The sequence below is a fragment of the Callorhinchus milii genome, unplaced genomic scaffold (genome assembly GCF_018977255.1).
Source record: "Callorhinchus milii isolate IMCB2004 unplaced genomic scaffold, IMCB_Cmil_1.0 Scaffold81, whole genome shotgun sequence".
NCBI lineage: Eukaryota > Metazoa > Chordata > Chondrichthyes > Chimaeriformes > Callorhinchidae > Callorhinchus > Callorhinchus milii.
In genome coordinates, this window is record NW_024704822.1 from 133,710 (window position 1) to 154,639 (window position 20,930).

General features: G+C 50.1%; 3 protein-coding genes and 1 non-coding gene across 4 annotated transcripts in view; 2 read left to right on the forward strand and 2 right to left on the reverse strand.

Moving 5' to 3' along the window:
• Positions 1 to 545: 545 nt before the first annotated feature.
• On the reverse strand, positions 546 to 8,481 carry LOC103172326 (carcinoembryonic antigen-related cell adhesion molecule 6). The gene is made up of 10 exons (XM_042345718.1): positions 8,295 to 8,481; positions 7,488 to 7,763; positions 6,484 to 6,741; positions 5,517 to 5,648; positions 4,885 to 4,952; positions 4,677 to 4,706; positions 4,399 to 4,438; positions 3,484 to 3,539; positions 1,082 to 1,145; positions 546 to 608 (listed from the first exon to the last, which is right to left on the reverse strand). The coding sequence occupies exons 1-10, from the start codon at positions 8,311 to 8,313 to the stop codon at positions 592 to 594; spliced, it is 960 nt and encodes a 319-aa protein (XP_042201652.1). The 5' UTR covers positions 8,314 to 8,481; the 3' UTR covers positions 546 to 591.
• Positions 7,098 to 7,171, forward strand: trnat-cgu. The gene has a single exon. It is a non-coding gene; the product is annotated as a tRNA-Thr (tRNA).
• On the reverse strand, positions 8,345 to 13,008 carry LOC121851646 (carcinoembryonic antigen-related cell adhesion molecule 5-like). Its single transcript, XM_042345716.1, has 5 exons — positions 12,926 to 13,008; positions 12,432 to 12,746; positions 9,771 to 10,049; positions 8,433 to 8,558; positions 8,345 to 8,352 (listed from the first exon to the last, which is right to left on the reverse strand). Exons 1-5 carry the CDS (start codon positions 12,975 to 12,977, stop codon positions 8,345 to 8,347), a joined length of 780 nt encoding a protein of 259 aa, XP_042201650.1. The 5' UTR covers positions 12,978 to 13,008.
• A 5,607-nt stretch (positions 13,009 to 18,615) lies between these two features.
• LOC121851647 (carcinoembryonic antigen-related cell adhesion molecule 5-like) overlaps positions 18,616 to 20,930 on the forward strand; it is a 44,770-nt gene continuing 42,455 nt past the window's right edge. Inside the window, exons 1-3 of the mRNA XM_042345717.1 lie at positions 18,616 to 18,710; positions 18,941 to 19,259; positions 19,756 to 19,849. Of these exons, the coding sequence (XP_042201651.1) occupies positions 18,616 to 18,710; positions 18,941 to 19,259; positions 19,756 to 19,849 (508 nt within the window). The remainder of the gene's footprint in view (positions 18,711 to 18,940; positions 19,260 to 19,755; positions 19,850 to 20,930) is intronic.

Genomic DNA, 20,930 nt, shown 5'->3' on the forward strand with positions numbered 1-20,930 from the left:
TCAAGGAGCTATACATTGTACCCGGGCGACTGTTGAACCTTTTTATATCACTCGCCCTTTACTCAGCCGGCAACATGCAATCACACTGTGATAAGGTTTGGAGTTTAAATCACAATTAAAATATATCGTGGACAGTCTGCAGTCCTCACTCAGCAGCACGGCTTGTGTGACAGCCTCTGACTGGTTAGACAGACGGGATAAGCAAAGCTCTTAACGCACCGTCTTCTGTTTTTGCTCTTGTGGTTCAAGTCCACACAGAGGAACTATCTCCTCTGGTGAGTGGGGAATCCAGAACAAGGGGGACATCATCTTATAATCAGAGACAGGACATTTAGGAGTGAAATCGGGGCAGTTTTTTGCCCAAAGGGGAGTGGGAATCTGGAACTCTCTCTCTCCCCAAAAGGCTGTGGATTACGGCTGTGGATCCCTTCACATTGTCAACACTGAGATGGAGATATGTTTGTCAGGTCAGGAGATCAAGGGATATGGGCAAAGGCAGTTGGAGTTGAGGTACAGATCAGCCTTGAGCTTATAGAATGGTAGAACAGGCTTGAGGGGCTGAATGGCCTCCTGTGTTCCTACGATGAATATTCATTGACGTATAGCATCTGTAGAAACAACAAAAACAGTCAATTCTGAGGCACAAATCAGCATTTGCTACTACTGCATCTGTACAGCAGCAGAGCAATAGTTACATGTTACAGCTATTAGTTAATAATCAGTTATTACACTGAAGAGAAATATACACAGCACTGAAGGGACATTGAAATGTGTTAAATTGATCAATACCATTTGGGAGTGTTCAGGTGGACGTTAAAGGTCTAAAGGGACGACTCGAAAGAAAGAAAATAAAGTTTCTCCCAAGTCATCAATCCCCCAAATTAAAATAAAAGGGACTTTGTTTCATGGCCGTTTGTGGACATTGCAGCTGCAATTGGGCAGCTGTGTGAGAATCATAGCATTATACAGCACAGAGGAGGCCATTCGGCCCATCATGTCTGTTCCGGCTCTTTGAGAAGGGCTTCCAAATCAATCCCATTCCCCTACTCTCTGACCAAGAATAATTATTAATATTATTTACCTTCTCCCTCATGATCTTGTCCTCCTGACGTACTGGCGTCAGCATCAGGTTCTGGTGGTAATCTCTGTTGGCAAATGAAGAAAGAAAATGTTTTTATTTGTTATTGATTTATTATAATGGCACTGGAGACAATTAAAAGCCTCTAAATATACACTGCCAACCCCTCCTAAAGCCAAACTTCTAATAATAATAATATTCCTTGCATTTGATATCGGGCCTTATCGTGTCTTCAAGACGTCTCTGTAAAGTGAATTGATTGATATTTTGTGGGCAAAATGCGGCAGTCAATTGTGCACAGTGGTGACCCACAAACAGTCGTTGATTGTGTGACCAATATAATATTATTATTTTAATTTAAAGGAATTATTAGCCCCATAAAGAGTGCTTGACTAACTCGCTCACCAATTGACTAACCGGGTTCCTCCTCACCGCAAGGTAAACAGAGACGTATGGCATAAAGAAACTTGCCCAATGTTTCGTGCCAGGAATCAAACCCAGTTCCTCTCGCTTGTGAGGCGAGTGCTCTAACCACTGAGCTACAGGACTCTGAAATGAATCCTAATTTCTTGCTATTTCCCCATTCTCTTCACATTATTCCCCTTACAATCCTTGTCCAGTTCCCTTTTATATGCAGTTACGGTCACTTTTAGCAAAGAGTTTCTATGGGGAATACAATACAACACAATACAAATTTACTTTATCAGCGCCTTTCACATCAGGTGGACGTCCAAGCACTTAACGGTAATGGCTCGGCTCCCGAGATAGGGGTGGGAGCTGAGCGGGTGGAGAGATAGGTCTGAGACCTACCGCCCTAAGTCGAGGTAAATCTGTGCAAATAAGCATTTACTTAACTTCTCTTTAGCTCTTTAACTCTCCCCCTTTATGCCCCCGTTGGGTTCTATTCTATAGTGCAATGAGCTTTTATTATCATTATCGTAGAGTCCTGTAGCTCAGTGGTTAGAGCACTTGTCTCGCAAGCGGGAGATCTGGGTTGGATTCCCGGCAAAGAGAAACGTTGGTCAAGTTTTCTTACTCCACACGTCTCTGTTTACCGAACAGAAAGTAGGAGCCCAGTTGTTAGTGGATTAGTGGATCGCTTTTTCGGGGGTAATAGTTCCTTTGAAAAAAAATCGTAAATTGGTCACTACCAACACGACTGTTTGTGGGACACTGCTGTGAGCAATTGGCTGCCGTGTTTCTCCCACAAAATATACAGTCAATGAGTACTTTGCATCTATCTTCACAAAAGAAGAGGATGCAGCCAATGCCACAGTATCGGAGGAAAAGGGAAGAGAAATTGGATAAGATACGAATAGACTGAGAGGAGGTATTAAAAAGGTTGATGGTGCTCAAGGTGATAAGGCACTCGCTCCAGATGGGATGCGTCCTGGGCTACTGAGCGAAGTAAGGGTGGAAATAACGGAGGCTGTGGCCACAATCTTTCAATCCTCCTTGGACACCGGTGGTGCCAGAGGACTGGAGGGCTGCAAATGTTACTGCCCTATACAAAAGGGCAGAAGGATAAAGCCAGAACTACAGGCCCGTCAGCCTCATGTCAGCCTTCTGTGCTGCATAATTCTATGATTCTATGATGATTCTGATTCACTTGACAGTCAATTCTGTGAAGTCAGAAGTCTGTGAATTCATCAGCAGGACCTGGGGCAGACCAGTCACTGGGGGCAGGGAATCCTCCCCCTCAGCTCCTGTTAACACAGCAGCCAAAGCCCTGACTAACGGGGAGGGTGGTCCTCGCTGGACAAGCAGCGGGAAAGCGAGTCAATGGCAAACTATGTGGGTTCAGCTGGTTAGCCTCCAGCAGTTACCCCAACGCACACTCTGGGGTCCACAATGATTATGGAATATAATTAATTTCAGTCATTCGATTATATAGAATCATAGAATATTACAGCACAGACGGAGGCCATTCAGCCCATTCAGCTTTGGAAGAGCTGCCCAATCAGTCCCACTCCCCACTCGGTCCCCATAATGCGGCAAAATTTTCCTTTTCAAGTTCCTGTGTAATTCCCTTTTGAAAGTTGTTATTGAATCTGTTCCCACAGCCTTTCAGGCAGTGGATTCCAGTCCGGAACAACTCTCTGGAAAAAAACGTCTCCTCACCTCCCCTCAGGTTCCTTTGCCAATAATCTTAACTCTGTGTCCCCTGGTTACTGACCCTCCCGCCAGTGGCCGCAGTTTCTTCCTGTTCACCCTATCAAATCCTCTCATAATTTTGAACATCTATTAAATCTCCCCTTAACCTTCTCTGAACCGAGGATTACAATCCCAGTGAACGGTATAAGTTAATTGGTGAGTTTCAGGAGAGAAAACAGTGTTTCCATCACATGACAAACAGTGCGATCAAAGCTCGAACATTAATGCTCTCCAACAATTGTTTTACTCACTTTGTTCTTTGCTCTTTGCACATTGTTGATGTTCTTATACACTTTGGGAGCAGCAACTGTAAGAATAGGTGTCAAGTCATCCAAACTCTGCAGCTCATGTCCTCCCCCGGACCAGGCTCCGTGACCCCATCACCCCCCCCCCTCGTCCGGCTCCACTGGATCCCCATCACCGAGAGGACAGAGATCAACATCCTCATCCTCACCTTCAAAGCCCTCCATGGCCTTCCCTCTTGCTACCTCTGCCCTGCTAACCCCTTACCAACCTGTCCCCTCCCTCCGCTCAGTGGGCTCCGACCTGCTTCACATCCTCCGCTGACCACCCCACCATCGACGGTCGGGCTCCAGCCTCTCTGCCCCCACCTTCTGGAACTCCATCCCACAGTCCCTCTGTCTCACCCCCTCACTTGCCTCCTTCATGGCCCGTCTCAAGTCCCTCTTCTTCAGCCGACCATGACTTTGGGCCGTCCTCCCACCCTCCCTTACCCCAACCCCCACCCACTCCCTGAGCCCAAATCCCTGACTGTCCCGAGTCCTGGGAGGTCCTCGCGATGTGAAATGCCATCGTGTGTAAATGTCGTGTTGTATGTATCGGGTGGAACAGGAAGCAGTCTCTCTCGTCAGGAAGGGGGTTAGGACTCGGGCCCAGGGATTGGAGAGACAGGACGGTGATCTGATCACAGTGGTTTATCTCACACAGAGCAAAGCTGAACCAGACATCCGTAACACACAGAGAGCTGTGCTTTGTGTTGGGTTGAATGGAGATGCTATTTGCTTTGGGAAATGGATGTTGACTTGAATCAATAGACACTTTTGTTACAAAAGACGGAATTTCTGTCTGTGAATCTTGGCTTTGACCAACAATTATACACCACTTTCTCTCTTCAGTGAGTTCTGGAGAATATTCCTCAAACATACCTGTCAGGTTGCTGTCCTCTGAAGATTGTGGTCCTATTCTCTGTTAAAGTCAAGAGAGAACTTGTTTCAATTGCCTTTTTTAGTAAAAGCTCAGAATCATAGAAAGTACAGCACAGACAATGGGGCACATTGAGGTTTTGTTGGTAATTTTGCCAGTTTTTCTGTCCTCATTTCGTGGCCAACAATCCCCCAAATAGAATTGGTCCTTCACTTGTGGCTGTGTGTGAGACATTGCTGATTTATTATTATGTCTCAAGGAATGAAATAAACCGTCTCACCTCATATGGACGATCTGGGACCTCATTATCCTGTAAGAACATGAAATATAAAGTTTTTAGAACATAATTATGTTCAGGCAGTTGATTATCCAGTCAATAATTTGAGTCAGTTGGCGAGATTCAGGGGAGTTAACAGCTGCTCACTTCATGCCACAGACAGTGAGATGGAACCATGTTGACCAGAGGTTGTTTTAGTAACTATCCTGACCTGGTTCCCCATATGGAAGGACTCATTCTGGTAGATTGTTCGTGCCTCATTGCGTGTTGAAGAGATTCCTGTTGTGAGAATGACACCATTATCTAATTTACCCTCTCATCACAGGTTCATATATTTTTCATACCCGGTATCATCCATTGACATTGCCTCTCCAGGTCGAGGATATTCTTTCCTCAATGGGGAGCGGAAAACCCCATCAGATGGATCACCTTAGGACCGAGATCTCGTTTGTGCTCTCTGAGCCTCTGAGCACTTAGAATAGTCCTTATATTTGATATAATAATAGTCTTTGTATTTGATATAATAATAGTCCTTGTGTTTGATATAATAATAGTCCTTGTATTTGATATAATAATAGTCCTTGTATCTGATATAATCATATCGTAGAATCATAGAATTGTACAGCACAAAAAGAGGCCATTCGGCCCATCGAGTCTGTGCGGCTCTTTGAATAGAGCAATTAATGTCAATCCCACTTCTCGGCCCTTTCCCCATAACCTGCAAACCCGTTCTCCTCAAATACCCGTCCACCGCGTTTTTAAAAGTAGTTATTGAATCCCATATAATAATCCTTGGATTTGGTACACTGTATATATCACTACAAATAAAAGTGATGTAGTTACCGGGATCTCCAGCAGAATGCCCACACTGTCTGTAGACGACAACAGCAATCAGGAGAATGATGATCACAAACAATATAACCCCGAGAGTGATGGCTGCGATGGTGGCGCTCTGATCCTGAGCACCAACAGAATCTGGAGGGGAAAGTCAACAGATGTTAATGTTCATATAATGCCCTTCACATGGGTTATCATAATAATCTTTAATAATCCTTAACACAGCGCCTTATCACATCTTCGAGAGTCTCAAAGCGCTTCACAGGATACACTGGTTACAGGATACAATGGGGGTGTTGTGTCCTTCCGATGTGAAAGGTGCTATAGAAATGTTCTTGTTGAAAGTGCAATGGAGGGTACGAGGGACAAGCAAGAGGACGGGTTGAGGGGTGATCAGGTCAGAGAGGTGGAGACAGTCCAGGGCAGGAAGCGATTTGAAAACGAGTGAGAGGATCTTGAAATCGATCTGTTCCGCAATAGGGACCCAGTGGGGCCTGGCGAGGGCGGGGGTGATGGGGTACAGGGTTTAGTGTGTGATAGGGAGCCAGTGGGGCCTGGCGAGGGCGAGGGCGAGGGCGGGGGCGAGGGCGATGGGGTAAAGGGTTTAGTGTGTGATAAGGACCCAGTGGGGCCTGGCGATGGCGGGGGCGAGGGCGATGGGGTACAGGGTTTAGTGTGTGATAGGGAGCCAGTGGGGCCTGGCGAGGGCGGGGGCGAGGGCGATGGGGTACAGGGTTTAGTGTGTGATAGGGACACAGTGGGGCCTGGCGAGGGCGGGGGTGATGGGGTACAGGGTTTAGTATGTGATAAGGACCCAGTGGGGCCGGGCGAGGGCGGGGGTGATGGGGTACAGGGTTTAGTGTGTGATAAGGACCCAGTGGGGCCGGGCGAGGGCGGGGGTGATGGGGTACAGGGTTTAGTATGGGTGAGTGTGTAGTTTGTATGTATAAATCACAGCAGTTATGGTCTTCACCTGTCACAATGAAGTCCACACTGGTGTAGATGAAGTTGTCAGTCACTTTGTTGTGAGCCAGACATGTGTAATTCCCACTCTGGTTCCAGGTAATGTTAGCAATGGTGTGTGCGGGTCCTGCCTGTAGCACAGTATTCCCTCTGTACCATTTATACTCTGCTGCAGGGCTGGATGTCGCAGAGCAATACAGGATAATAGTTTGTCCCAAGAACGCAGTCACTGGTCCGGGAGGGATAATGCTGGAGTCGTCTGGTCCATCTGTGTAGCACATGAGAAGAGAGAGGTGGGTTATTTCCATCTTAGAGATCGGTGTTTAAATAAATAATCTAAATGTCTTATTAAATAATAATAATCCTTGTATTTGATAGAGCGCCTTATCACATATTTGAGACGTCTCAAAGTGCTTCACAGAATAAACTGAAGTGTAGTGACTGTGGGTTTTGTGGGCGAAACGCAGAAGTAACCAATTTATTATTATTTTATTTAATATTATTGGAAAAGCGATTCATCAATCGACTAACAAACAAACTCCTACTTACTACTACGCAAACAGAGGCGTGTGTGTGTGTGTGTGTGTGTGTGTGGGAGTAAGCAAACTTGCCAAATCTATGTAGTGTTCTGTAGCTCAGTGGTTAGAGCACTCGCCTCGTAAGTGAGAGGACCTGGGTTCAATTCCCGGGCAGAGTGAAACCTCAAGCAAGTTTCCTTACTCCACACACACACACACACACACCTCTGTTTATCTAACAGTAAGTAGGAACCCGTTTGTTAGTCGATTGGCAGATCGCTTTTCCTGGGGTAGTAAACCCTTTGAAACAAATTTTTAAAAATAATAATTAGGTCACGCAATCCGCAACTGTTTGTGGGACGTTGCTGTGCGTAATATACAGTCACTAGACTTTACAGTGTAGCCTATGAAGCGCTTTGAGATGTCTCGAAGATGTGATAAGGCGCTGTATCAAATGCAAGGATTATTGTTATTATATACAGTCGCTTGTACTTACAGACAACCTCTATGTTGAATGTAGCTGTCGCATTGCTGACAGGATTTTGAACCAAACAGCAGTAATCCCCAGTGTCCCTTCTGTTCACCAGCTTTATAGTCAAGGTATCGTTGTTGGGAGACATGAGAATCCGCTCGTTGCTCTCGAGAGCTTGTTTATCTTTGAACCACACTCGGGAGTGAATGAGGCCAGAGGCGTCACAAGTCACGGACACACTCTCAGTACCTTCCACTGGGTTCGAAGCATTGGCCAGAACTCTGACACTGGAAATTTGTTCTGCAAATAAAAACAAAAGGAAATCATTTTGTGGAGTCCCGTAGCTCAGTGGTGAGAGCGCTCCCCTCTCAAGCGAGAAGACCTGGATACGATTCCCGGGCAGAACAAAACCTTAGTCAAGTTTCCTTATTCCACGCACACACTCCTGTGTTTACTGGGCAGTAAGTAGGAACCCGGTTGTTAGTTGATTGGTGGATCACGTCTCCAGGGGTAATAATCCCTTGAACATTTTTTTCAAATAATAATTTGCTCACTCAACCCACGGCTTTTTGTGGGTCACAAACACTGCATAGCTTGGCCATTGAGAGCGCTGTCTGGCAAGCTTTCCCGCTGCTTGTCCAGCGAGGGCCACCCTACCCATTAGTCAGGGCTTTGACTGCAGGATTAACAGGAGCTGAGTGCGAGGATTCCCTGCCCCCAGTGACTGATCTGCCCTTCCAGGTCCTGCCGATCAGCCAGACTGGGCCGTGCTGTCAAATGAAGGAGTGAAACTACATAAAAAGGTCACATTAATACACTATTATTACATACCTATAACTTGGATTTCCATGGTCGCTTCATTGTACCTTAGTGTTACATTGTTATTTGCCTGACAAGTGTAATTTCCGGTGTGGTTCGTAGAAATATTACTGATGGTAATTTGTTGGCTGTTTAGTAGAAGAGAGGCACCATTGTGAAACCACTTAAATTGAGAGGTTGGATTGGAGTCCACAGAACACAGCAAATCAAAGGTTGTTCCTAAACCGTGAACGGTTTGATCCGGGACGGTAGACATAATGGGTAATCCTGGTCCATCTGGAACAAACAAAATAATAGTCTGTCACATCATAAAAATCACAAGTCTAGAACTATCTAATGTACAGTACAACCCACCACCACCACCACAACAAACAACAAAATTATATTTGTAAAGCGCCTTTCACATCGGGAGGAAGTCCCAAAGCGCTGAACAGTCGGGGATCAGGACCCGAGTGTGGGGGTGGGGCAGGGTTGGCAGAGTGGGGCAGGAGGGTGGCTGTGCCTTCAGCCTCCATGCTCCGAAGCTCTGGAATTCTCTCCCTCAATCCCTCCACCTCGCCCCTCCCTCACCACCTTCAAATCCCGCCTAAAGACCTTCCTTTTTGATTGTGCTTACGGCCACCCCCCCCCCCACCCTCTCCCCCCGGCTTGGGGTCAGACTCTGCCACTGTTAAGCGCTCCCGGGTGCTACCCAGAGTGAATAATAATAATAATAATAATCCTTGCATTTGATACAGCGCTTTTCACATCTTCTCGCCGTCTCAAAGCGCTTCACAGAATAGACTGTAAAGTGAAATGACGTATATTTATGAAGGACACTGTATAAATTCGAGTTGTTTGATGTTGTTAACTGGCAGCTCAAAGTCCTTGGGCAGGTAAAAGAGTGGAAGGTGAGCAGGTTGGGGTGATTTGTCGGGGAGTGTGAAGAGCTTGGAATCAGGACACAATTTTTCACACAATCGTGAGCTCTCTTTCCCGAAAGGCTGTGAATTATGTCTGGATCCAATCACGTTGTCCAGACTGAGGTGGATAGATGTTGGTGGTGTTTGTCAAGTCAGGGTTATGGGATATGGGGCAAAGGCAGGTAATTGGAATTGAGGTACAGATCAGCCATAATCTAATAGAATGGCAGAACAGGCTTGAGGGGTTGAATGGCCTCTTCCTGTTCCTACGATTCTATGTTCCTATGAACCAATTTGTTCTGTGCCAGTGAAGCTTGGCAGGACTGAGGTGATGAGTGTGTGCAGTGTGGTTCTGGTTTGACGACACAGGAGATGAAGATAGAATCACTTTTGCTTTGTGAATGGTGAAGCTGGGGAGACTGGTGAGGAGGGCAATGCAGAAATCAAGGCGGGAGGTGATGAGAGCGTGGAGGAGGGTTTCAGCAGTGAGGTGAGGTGTGTGGTGTGATTGGAAATGTGGTTTAAACAAATCCAAGGTTGCAACCATCACATTATATAACATTGAAGCCGCTCGGTGTGTACTTACAGTTCACATTCAGAAGAAATGGATGGCTTGTATTGCCACTAACGGCGTTGTAGACATGACAAGTGTACTTCCCACTGTCAGATCTCAAAACTCCAACTAGAGTCAGCGTTTTGTTATCCGCACTTAGAACAATCCTGTGGTTATAGCGTATTGTTTCATTGTCCTTAAACCACTCGTATGAAATGGCTGTGCCTCGTGCAGCGCAGGTCAGCTCCACAGTGTCGTTATATTCCACTGGGACCGTGTCATTGGAGGTAATGACAATATTGGAAACAGTTTCTGTTAAAACACAGCAGAGTATTTGGACTATGTGAATTATACAGTAGTTTGAAACTGAAGTCATCTACAATATTTCCTATTTCACTCACAAAATAGTCAATTCACCTTACTGTGTATTCTGTGAAGCGTTTTATTATATATATATATATTTCTTGCCTTTGATATAGCACCTGATCATGTCTACCAGACGTCTCAAAGCGCTTCACAGAATATACTATAAAGTAAATTGACTGTATATTTGTGGGAGAAATGCGGCAGCCAATTGCGCACAGCAGCGTCCCACAAACAGTCGTGCATTGAAGTAACCAATTTATTAGGGAATATTATCAGGCGATTTGATCCTGGGTTTGATTCCCGGCAGAGCAGGATCAAACCAGGATCAAATCCAGGTCCTCTTGCTTGCGAGGTGAGTGCTCTAACCACTGAGCTACAGGATTCCACAATGGCAGAGCTGGTTGCTGAGCCGGAGAGAGAAGGTGAATGCAGACGCTGGTGAAGAGGAAAGTCTTCAGGTGTGATGTGAAGGCGGGGTGGCGGAGGGTGGTAGACGCAGTGGCAGTGTTAAGAAGTTCAGAGAGAGAGTTGCTGAAGGCATGGCCTCCAATGGTGGAGCAGTGGGGTTGAGAGACCAGCTGAAGGCTGGACCGAGCCAAGCGAAACGGGAAGGTAGAGGACTTGGGTGCAACCAGGCAATAAGGAAGTCGAATGAGATAAAACAGCTGTCTTTTTACCAGTCACAGTCCTTTCACACTTTTAAACTTAAATTTCATAACATACAGGTAATTCTATTGTTATTGCATCCATTTCAGTTTCTGGACATTTATATAATAATAATCCTTGAGTTTGATATAGGGCCTAATCGCGTTTTGAAGCGTTTCGCAGGAAATTCTACAAAGTGTTGTGACTGTGTGTTTTGTGTCCCACAAAACAGTCGTGAATTGAATGACCAAATTATTATTATTATAATGAAGTTGGAGGGATTGAGTTAATGTTAAATGTTTGTGGGACGCCGCTGTGCGCAATCGGCTGCAGTATTTCGCCCATTTTACAGTGTATATCCTGCAAAGCACTCCAAGGTGGAGTCCTGTAGCTCAGTGGTTAGAGCACTCGCTTTGCAAGTGAGAGACCTGAGTTCAATTCCAGACAGAGGGCGAAACCTCGGGCAAGTTTCCTTACTCCACACAGAGCCTAATAATAATCCTCCAAAACCACAAACAATAATAAATTGGTCATTTTCAATCTACGACTGTATGTGGGACATTGCTCTGCGCAATTGGCTGCCGCGTTCGCCCACAAATATACAGTCAATTCACTTTACAGTGTATTCTGTGAAGCGCTTTGGGACGTCCTCCCGACGTGAAAAGCGCTATATCAAATGCAAGGATTATTATTATTATTATTATTATTATTAAGGTGTCTCAAAGACATGTTAAGGCACTGTATCAACAACAACAACAAATGACAGTTGTATACAACAACAACAAAATGATATTTATCGAGCGGCTTTCATTTCGGGAGGACGTCCCAAGGCGCTGGACAGACAGGGGTCCGGACCTGAGCATGGGGGAGGGGTGGGGGAGGGGTGAGGGAAGGCAGAGAGGTGGGAGGGTGACCGAAGGCACGATCGAAGAGGAGGGTCTTGAGACCAAGCTTGAAGGAGGCCAGGGAGGAAGCGAGGCCAAGGGACCGTGGGATGGAGTTCCAGAGTGTGGGCTGTGGGGCTGAAAGCCCGGCCAGCGATGGTAGGGCGGGTCGGGAGGGAGACATGAAGCAGCCGGAGCCCACGTGAGAGTTCACAAGCTGCAGAGTTTTGGATGATCTGCAGCTTGTGAAGGGAAGAGTTGGGAAGGCCGATGAGGAGGGAATTTCCAGTAATTGAGCCTTGAGGTGACGAATGCGTGGATGAGAGTTTTGGCAGCCTGAGGGTGAGGCAGTGGCGGAGTCTGGCCATGTTACGGAGGTGGTGGTAGGCAGTGCCGGTTATGGCGTGGATGTGGGAGAGAAAGGTCAGTTCAGGGTAAACAAGACACCCAAGTTCCTGACTGGCTTAGTGAGGTATAGCCACTTTCACGTCAGCAGAACATCCCAAGGCACTGGACAGTCAGGGATTTGGACTCAAGCTGATGGTGGGGATTAGGAGGGATAGCAGGGAGGGTGGAGATCGGAGGGTGAACGAAGGCACACTGGAAGGGAAGGGCCTTGAGACAGATCTTGAAGGAGGCAAGAGAGCGCATGAAGCAGGCCGGGGTCCGCTGAGCGGAGATGGAGATGGTAGGTAGGGGTGTAGGAGATCACAGAGATAGGGAAGAGTAAAGCTGTGGAGGGCTTTGAAGGTGAGAACCAGAATCAAAAGTGAGGATTAGTAATCTGACTGCTACTTACCCAGTACATTCAGCGTAATCTCAGCTGTGTCAGATTGGCCAAAAATTGGGAACATGGTCACACTGTACTGCCCATCGTCAGTTAATTTTACTGACAGCAGGTGGAGGGAGGCTTCAGGGAATAATAATCTAATCCGTTCCACATAGGCAGGTACTGTTGTGTTTGTTGACCCAATCCAATCGACGATTCTTATATTTTTGAAATTCCAGTTGCCTCCAGCAACCGAAGCAGAGGGTCTGACTGTGAACTCAGCCGTACCTCCAACGGGAACATTGATGGGATTGTCTGGTACAGTGATGGTGAACTGTGCTGTAACTGGAGAGAGAGAAAATCCCATTAAGGACAGCGAGACATCGGCTGAATACACATCGACACAGTCCGTCCTGACTGACGGCATCTCTTGTAGGGACGCGGTGAGCAAGTTCTCCTGTCTCTATCGTTAGATCATCTTAAATAAACTCCCAACTGAGAGCGAGTGAGAAAGTGAGACTCACCCACACACACACAGCAGCAAAGGGCAACTACCCCGAGTCGTGCTGTCTGCATCCTGACCTCAGCCTATGTCCTGGTCACTCAGTCACTGAGCAGCCGGTGTCCTGGTCACTCAGTCACTGAGCAGCCGGTGTCCTGGTCACTCAGTCACTGAGCAGCCTATGTCCTGGTCACTCAGTCACTGAGCAGCCGGTGTCCTGGTCACTCAGTCACTGAGCAGCCTATGTCCTGGTCACTCAGTCACTGAGCAGCCGGTGTCCTGGTCACTCAGTCACTGAGCAGCCTATGTCCTGGTCACTCAGTCACTGAGCAGCCGGTGTCCTGGTCACTCAGTCACTGAGCAGCCGGTGTCCTGGTCACTCAGTCACTGAGCAGTCTGTGCTGGTTACACTCGGTCCCTTCTCTGCTGTGCTGAGTGCTATACCTATTCAGGAAATGTAAAGGGAATTTGCTGCTGTCATTTACAGCTTTGCAATCCATCGCCAAGTGATTAGATATCAATCAAATGGGTAAATTAATGCTTTGTGAGCCATGTCACTGCTGGAAGGTTGCACAGTGCAACCTCACCGCTCTCTGCTTAGCTGTGCGACTGTACCTATTGCTGTCTATTGTCAGCAACCAATTAGGAAGGTGAACATACGGTATGTTAGTGTTCATTATGAAAGGATTAGAGTAGGGAAGTCTTGCTGCAACCGTACAGGGCCCTGGAATACTGTGTGCAGTTTTGGTCTCCTTATTTAAGGAAGGATGTACTTACTTTGGAGGGGGTGCAGCGTAGATTTACTCGGTTAGTACCAGGGATGAAGGGGATGAGTTACGAGGAGAGGCTGACCAATTTGAGCCTATATTCTCTAGAATATAGAAGATTTAGAGGGGATCTTATAGAAACTTATAAGATCATCAAAGGACATGATAGTGCGAGTGGATAGTGGGAGATTGTTTCCCCGGTTGGAGAAACTAAAACCAGGGGTCACAACCTTAAAAGCAGAGGCAGCCCTTTCGCACTGAGTTGAGGAAGAACTTCTTCACTCAAAGGGCAATGAGTGTATGGAACTCGCTACCCCAAAGGGCTGTTGACACATATTCAAGACCGAGAGAGATAGATTTCTTATTGCAAAAGGGATTAAGGGATTATGAGGATAAGGCAGTGTCAGGTTATTACAGTTAGATTAGAAGATCAGCCATGATTGAATGGCGGGGCAGGCGCGAAGGGCCGAATGGCCTACTCCTGCTCCTATACGTTAGGTTATGTTAGTGTCATTGCAATCAGCCTCTGATATTCTGTCAGCCTGGCTCAGTTGGTAATAATAATAATAATCCTTGCCTTTGATAGAGCGCCTTAGCACATCTTCAATACATTTCAAAGAGCTTCACAGACTATTTCTGTTCAGGACAATTGTTTCTTCCAGGAGTATAATCTAGGGTGTGCGCACACTCAAAGTCCCACATACTCCTTTTTTTCAAGGCAGTGATATTTGCTCTAAAAAATGTTTTTGTTGCAAGCCCTGACCTCCCTCCAATCTTACTTTACACTATACTGTAAAGTGAATTTAATGCATATTTTGTGGACAAAATGCAGGAGCCAATTGCGCAGGAAAGTGTCCCACAAACAGTCATGGATTGAGTGATTAAGTTATTTAAATTTATTTTGAAGGAATAATATACAAAGGAATACATGAAGGAATAATAAAGAATATACTGTAAAGTGCAGTGACTGTGGATTTAGTGGGCGAAACCCGGCAGCCGATTTGCCGACAGCAAATTCCAATTTTAAAAATAATTTTATTTGGGGAGAAAGGTTGGCCAGGAGAGAGGAACTCCCTTCTCTTTTCAAATCGTGTCACGGGATTAACCCGTTCAGACAGGCACGGACCTTGGTTCAACATCTGGTCCTGTCACACTCACTCTCCGTCACAGAATATGCTATAAAGTATATATTCTGTGGATGAACATAGCAGCCAATTGTGCACAGTGGAGTCCGTTGGCTTAGTGGTTAGACCACTCGCCTCGTCAAGCGAGAGTATCTGCGTTCTATTACCGGCAGAGAGAAAAGTTGGGCAAGTTTCTCCACACGCCTCTGTTTACCAGCAGTATGTAGGAGCCCAGTTGTTAGTCGATTGGTGAATCGCTTTTCCAGGGGTAATAATTCCTTCAAAATAAATAAAAATAATTTTGTCACTCAATCCACGACTGAGTGACCAGGACACAGGCTGCTCAGTGACTGAGTGACCAGGACACCGGCTGCTCAGTGACCGAGTGACCAGGACACCGGCTGCTCAGTGACTGAGTGACCAGGACATAGGCTGCTCAGTGACCGAGTGACCAGGACATAGGCTGCTTAGTGACCGAGTGACCAGGACACCGGCTGCTCAGTGACTGAGTGACCAGGACACCGGCTGCTCAGTGACTGAGTGACCAGGACACCGGCTGCTCAGTGACTGAGTGACCAGGACATAGGCTGCTTAGTTGGGAGCAGAGAACGGACAGTGTAGGAGGACCAAGGCCAGATAGAGAGATCACTACATATTTGTGGAGTCGTGTAGTTCAGTGGTTAGAGCACTCGCTTTGCAAGTGAGAGACCTGAGTTCAATCCCCGGGGGGTCAGTCAGGGCCAAACCTCGGGCAAGTTTCCTTACTCCACACAGAGCCTAATAATAATCCCTCCAAAACCAAAACAATAATAAATTGGTCATTTTCAACCCACGACTGTTTGTGGGACATTGCTGTGCGCAATTGGCTGCCGCGTTCGCCCACAAATATACAGTCAATTCACTTTACAGTGTGTTCTGTGAAGCGCTTTGGGACGTCCTCTCGACGTGAAAAGCGCTATATCAAATGCAAGGATTATTATTATTATTATTATCTCTGATCAACACACGTCATCTTTTGAGCACAGTTGGTTGAATGGGTTTCTACATAATGGGTAGAAGTGGAGTCCTGTAGCTCAGTGGTTGGGCACTAAACCTGGGTTCGATTCCCAGGTGAGTCAGTTTCCTTACTCCACACACCCGCCTCTGTTTACCAGCAGTGAGGAACCCGGTCGTTACTCGATTGGTGGATCGCTTTTCTGGGGGTAATAATTCCTTCAAAAATAATAATAAATTGGTCGCTCAACCTACGACTTGTTTGTGGGACGTCGCTGTGCGCAATTGGCTGAGGTGTTTCACTCACAAAATATACAGTTAATTCACTTTACAGTATATTCTGTGAAGCGCTTTGAGACGTCTTGAAGACCCGATAAGGCCCTATATCAAAGCAAGGATTATTATTATATCAAATGCAAGTACTCAGAGGCTCAGGGAGCACAAACGAGATCTCGGTCCCAAGGTCCAAGGTCCAAGGCCGCACTCTCCACCTCTCAAAGCCATCAGGAACCTCGGGGTTCCCCTCGACCCTGAGCTGTCCTTTCTCCCTCATATCCGCACCACAACCGGCACCGCCTTCCATCACCTCCGGAACATGGCCACTCCCTCACGCGGCTGAAACTCTGGTCCACGTCTTTATCACCTCAAGGCCGGACTATGGGAACTCTCTCCTCTCCGGCCTTCCCGGCCCTCCCTCCACACTGCAGGTCATTCAGAACTCTGCAGCTCCTGTACTGTCCCTCACCAGACACCGCGCCCACATCACTCCCACCCTCACCCTCACCCTCGCCCTCGCCCTCACCCTCGCCCTCGCCCTCACTCCCACCCTCACCCTCGCCCTCGCCCTCACCCTCCCCCTCGCCCTCGCCCTCGCCCTCGCTCGCCTCCACTGTCTCCCCATCCCCCAGAGGATCGAATTCAAGATCCTCATCCTCACCTACAAGGCCATTCCCGGCCTCGCTCCCTCCTACCTCTCCGACCTACTATCGCCCCATGTACCTGCCCGTACCCTCCGTCCCTCTGGCTCTGGTCTGCTCCACATCCCCCGCCCCAACCGCCCGACCATCGGTGGCCTTCAGCCTCTCAGCCCCGAGGCTCTGGAACTCCATCCCCAGTGCCTTCGCCGCTTCCTCCCTTTCCTCCTTCAAGGCCGGTCTCAAGGCCTTTCTCTTTGACCTTCAGCCTTCAGCTCCACTCTCGACTCTCTACCCCCTCCTCACCCCCTCCCTTCCCTCCCCTCACCCTGACCATCTCCCCCCTCCTCGCTCCCTCCCTTCCCTCACTCTGACCATCTCCCCCCTCCTCGCTTCCTCCCTTCCCTCCCCTCACCCTGACCATCTCCCCCCTCCTCGCCCCCTCCCTTCCCTCCCCTCACTCTGACCATTTCCCCCCAATGCTCGGGTCCTGACCCAACTGTACAGTGCTTTGGGACGTCCTCCCGATGTGAAAGGCGCTCTGTAAATGGAATCTTGTTGTTGTTGTTGGTGTATGGCTCTCCATCCCACAGTCCCTTCACCTCCCCCTCTCCTTTACCTCCTTCAAGACTCGTCTCAAATCCCTCCTCTTCAACCACCGCACCTTTAGTCACCCTCCTACCCCCACCCTCCCCACCTCCACCCCCTCCTGATCCCAAACCCTCCTCCCCACCCCCACTCGGGTCCAAATCCCTGACTGTCCAGCGCCTTGGGACGTCCTCCTGCCGTGAAACTCGCTGTGTAAATGTCATTTGTTGATAATAATAATAATAATAATCCTTTCAGTTGATATAGCGCCTTATCACGTCTTCTCGACGTCTCAAAGCGCTTCACAGAATATACTGTAAAGTGTATTTTTGGGTGAAACACGGCGCCAATTGCACACAGCGACGTCCCACAAACAGTCGTAGTTTAAGTGACCAAAGTTATTATTATTTTGAAGAAATTATTAACCCCAGAAAAGTGATCCGCCAATGGACTAAGGACCGGCTTCATACTTACTGCTGATAAACAGAGGTGTGTGGAGTAAGGAAACTTGCACAGTGTTTGCCCGGCCCGGGATTCAAACCCTGGTCCTCTCCCGTGTGAGGTGAGCGCTCTCACCACTGAGCTACAGGGCTCAAGGTTGAAGACGGCAAAACACAAAGGATAGGTTCCAGCACCCCAGGGTGTTCCCGGCACCCCAGGGTGTTCCCGGGCACCCCAGGGGGTTCCCGGCACCCAGGGTGTTCCCGGCACCCCAGGGTGTTCCCGGCACCCCAGGGTGTTCCCGGCACCCCAGGGTGTTCCCGGCACCCCAGGGCGTTCCCGGCACCCCAGGGCGTTCCCGGCACCCCAGGGTGTTCCCGGCACCCCAGGGTGTTCCCGGCGCCCCAGGGTGTTCCCGGCCACCCAGGGTGTTCCCGGCACCCCAGGGTGTTCCCGGCACCCCAGGTGTTCCCGCACCCCAGGGCGTTCCCGGCACCCCAGGGTGTTCCTGGCACCCCAGGGTGTTCCCCGTGCGCACCCAGGGTGTTCCCGGCACCCCAGGGTGTTCCCGGCACCGGTGTGGTCCCGGCACCCCAGGGTGTTCCCGGCACCCCAGGGTATTCCCGGCACCCCAGGGTGTTCCCGGCGACACCCCAGGGTGTTCCCGGCACCCCAGGGCGTTCCCGGAACCCCAGGGTGTTCCCTGCACCCCAGGGTGTTCCCGGCGCCCCAGGGCGTTCCGGCCCCCAGGGTGTTCCCCGGCACCCCAGGGTGTTCCCGGCACCCCAGGGTGTTCCCGGCACCCCAGGGTGTTCCCGGCACCCCAGGGTGTTCCCGGCACCCAGGCGTGTTCCCGGCACCCAGGCGTGTTCCCGGCACCCCGGCATGTTCCCGGCACCCCAGGGTGATCCCGGCGCCCCAGGGTGTTCCCGGAACCCCAGGGTGTTCCCAGCACCCCAGGATGTTCCCAGCACCCCAGGGTGTTCCCGGCGGCACCCCAGGGTGTTCCCGGCACCCCAGGATGTTCCCGGCACCCCAGGGTGTTCCCGGCACTCCAGGGTGTTCCCAGCACCCCAGGGTGTTCCCAGCACCTCAGGGTGTTCCCAGGACCCCAGGGTGTTCCCGGCACCCCAGGGCTTTCCCGGCACACCAGGGTGTTCCAGGCACCCAAGGGCGTTCCCAGCACCCCAGGGTGTTCCCGGCACCCCAGGGCATTCCCGGCACCCCAGGGCGTTCACCAGCCCTCGGCACACCAGCGTGTTTCCAGCACCCCAGGGTGTTCCCGGCATCCCAGGGTGTTCCCGGCGACACCCCAGGGTGTTTCCGGCGGCACCCCAGGGTGTTCCCGGCACCCCAGGGCGTTCCCGGCGCCCCAGGGCGTTCCCGGCGCCCAGGCGTGTTCCCGGCGCCCAGGCGTGTTCCCGGCAGCCCAGGGTGTTCCGGGCAGCCCAGAGTGTTCCCGGCAGCCCAGGGTGTTCCCGGCACCCCAGGGTTTTCCCGGCACCTCAGGGTGTTCCCAGGACCCCAGGGTGTTCCCGGCGCCCCAGGGTGTTCCCAGCACACCAGGGTGTTCCCGGCACCCCAGGGTGTTCCCGGCACCCAGGCGTGTTCCCGGCACCCAGGCGTGTTCCCGGCACCCCGGCATGTTCCCGGCACCCCAGGGTGATCCCGGCGCCCCAGGGTGTTCCCGGAACCCCAGGGTGTTCCCAGCACCCCAGGATGTTCCCGGCACCCCAGGGTGTTCCCGGCGGCACCCCAGGGCGTTCCCGGCACCCCAGGGCGTTCCCGGCGCCCCAGAGTGTTCCCGGCAGCCCAGGGTTTTCCCGGCAGCTCAGGGTGTTCCCAGGACCCCAGGGTGTTCCCGGCGCCCCAGGGTGTTCCCGGCGCCCCAGGGTGTTCCCGGCGCCCCAGGGTGTTCCCGGTGCCCCAGGGTGTTCCCGGCGCCCCAGGGTGTTCCCGGCGCCCCAGGGTGTTCCCGGCACCCCAGGGTGTTGCCAGCACCCCAGGGTGTTCCCGGCACTACAGGGTGTTGCCAGCACCCCAGGGTGTTCCCGGCACCCCAGGGCGTTCCCAGTTTGCTCCAAGTACACCAGCAACACTCCCAGTGGGGTAATGGGTTGTAAGCACAACAAATAGATTACGAGCTCAGGACTGGGATCTCACTGGTCCAACACCACACACTCTTCCTGTAGCCCCACACTCCGCTGTGGGTTGGCTCCAGCTCCCCCACCCCCACTGCGTAGCATTGCACAGTCCATATGGGGCCCAGATTCACTCCCTGTGTCAAAGGTCCAAGTCAAGTTTGGTTTGGGCTGAGAACAAAGTTCATTAAATAAGGAATAAATAACAAAGCCACTCACTGGGCTCAGTGCAAAGGAACTTTTCATCAGAAAGGACAAAGGGCAATTTTAGCTGCTCCCCAAGAGAGGTTACTGCAGCCCCAGCGCCAATGGCTTGTCAGCCTCAGGGCAAAAGGACACTGTTAGCCCAGGGCTGGGCAGTGCCCACCACACTGTTAGCCCAGGGCTGGGCAGTGCCCACCACACTGTTAGCCCAGGGCTGGGCAGTGCCCACCACACTGTTAGCCCAGGGCTGGGCAGTGCCCACCACACTGTTAGCCCAGGGCTGGGCAGTGCCCACCACAGTGTTAGCCCAGGGCTGGGCAGTGCCCACCACACTGTTAGCCCAGGGATGGGCAGTGCCCACCACACTGTACGCCCAGTGACGAGCAGGACTGGCACAGTCTTCTTACAGCCTTACTTGATGGTGTTTTATTTGCCAATCTCTGGCTGAGCTGTGATCATATTCTGCTCAGTGTGACTGAAACGTCTATAGAATTTGACCAGGAGCAAAGCCTTATACCTGAATAATAATAATAATAATCCTGGCCTTTGATATAGCGCTTATCACACATTCGAGACATCCCTATCACACCCTAAACCCTGTACCCCATCACCCCCGCCCTCGCCAGGCCCCACTGGGTCCCTATCACACACTGTACCCTGTACCCATCACTCCGGCCCTCTCCAGGCTCTGTGTTAGGCTGAGAATTCCGTGCATCCCACCTACACATGGAAATTCCCAGAGATAGATTGACTGAATGGCCTCCTTCTGTGCTGTAAATGTCTCTGGGTCTCTGGTGTCTATATAGAGCCTTTCACGTCAGGAGGACATCCCAAAGTGTTGGTTGGGCGCCTGAG

What these genes read in the sequence shown, in the direction of transcription:
- LOC103172326 (XM_042345718.1), bottom strand. An exon ending in ATTCAACATAGAGGTTGTCT is followed by an intron (nt 6,742 to 7,487) that starts GTAAGTACAAGC and finishes TGTGCTACACAG; the next exon opens with ATGGACCAGACGACTCCAGC. An exon ending in CCTTCCATATGGGGAACCAG is followed by an intron (nt 4,707 to 4,884) that starts GTCAGGATAGTT and finishes ATGTTCTTACAG; the next exon opens with GATAATGAGGTCCCAGATCG.
- LOC121851646 (XM_042345716.1), bottom strand. Translation starts at nt 12,977, where the DNA reads ATGCAGACAGCACGACTCGGGGTAGTTGCCCTTTGCTGCTGTGTGTGT. An exon ending in TTGCTGCTGTGTGTGTGTGG is followed by an intron (nt 12,747 to 12,925) that starts GTGAGTCTCACT and finishes CTCTCTCTCCAG; the next exon opens with TTACAGCACAGTTCACCATC. An exon ending in GATTACGCTGAATGTACTGG is followed by an intron (nt 10,050 to 12,431) that starts GTAAGTAGCAGT and finishes GTGTTTTAACAG; the next exon opens with AAACTGTTTCCAATATTGTC.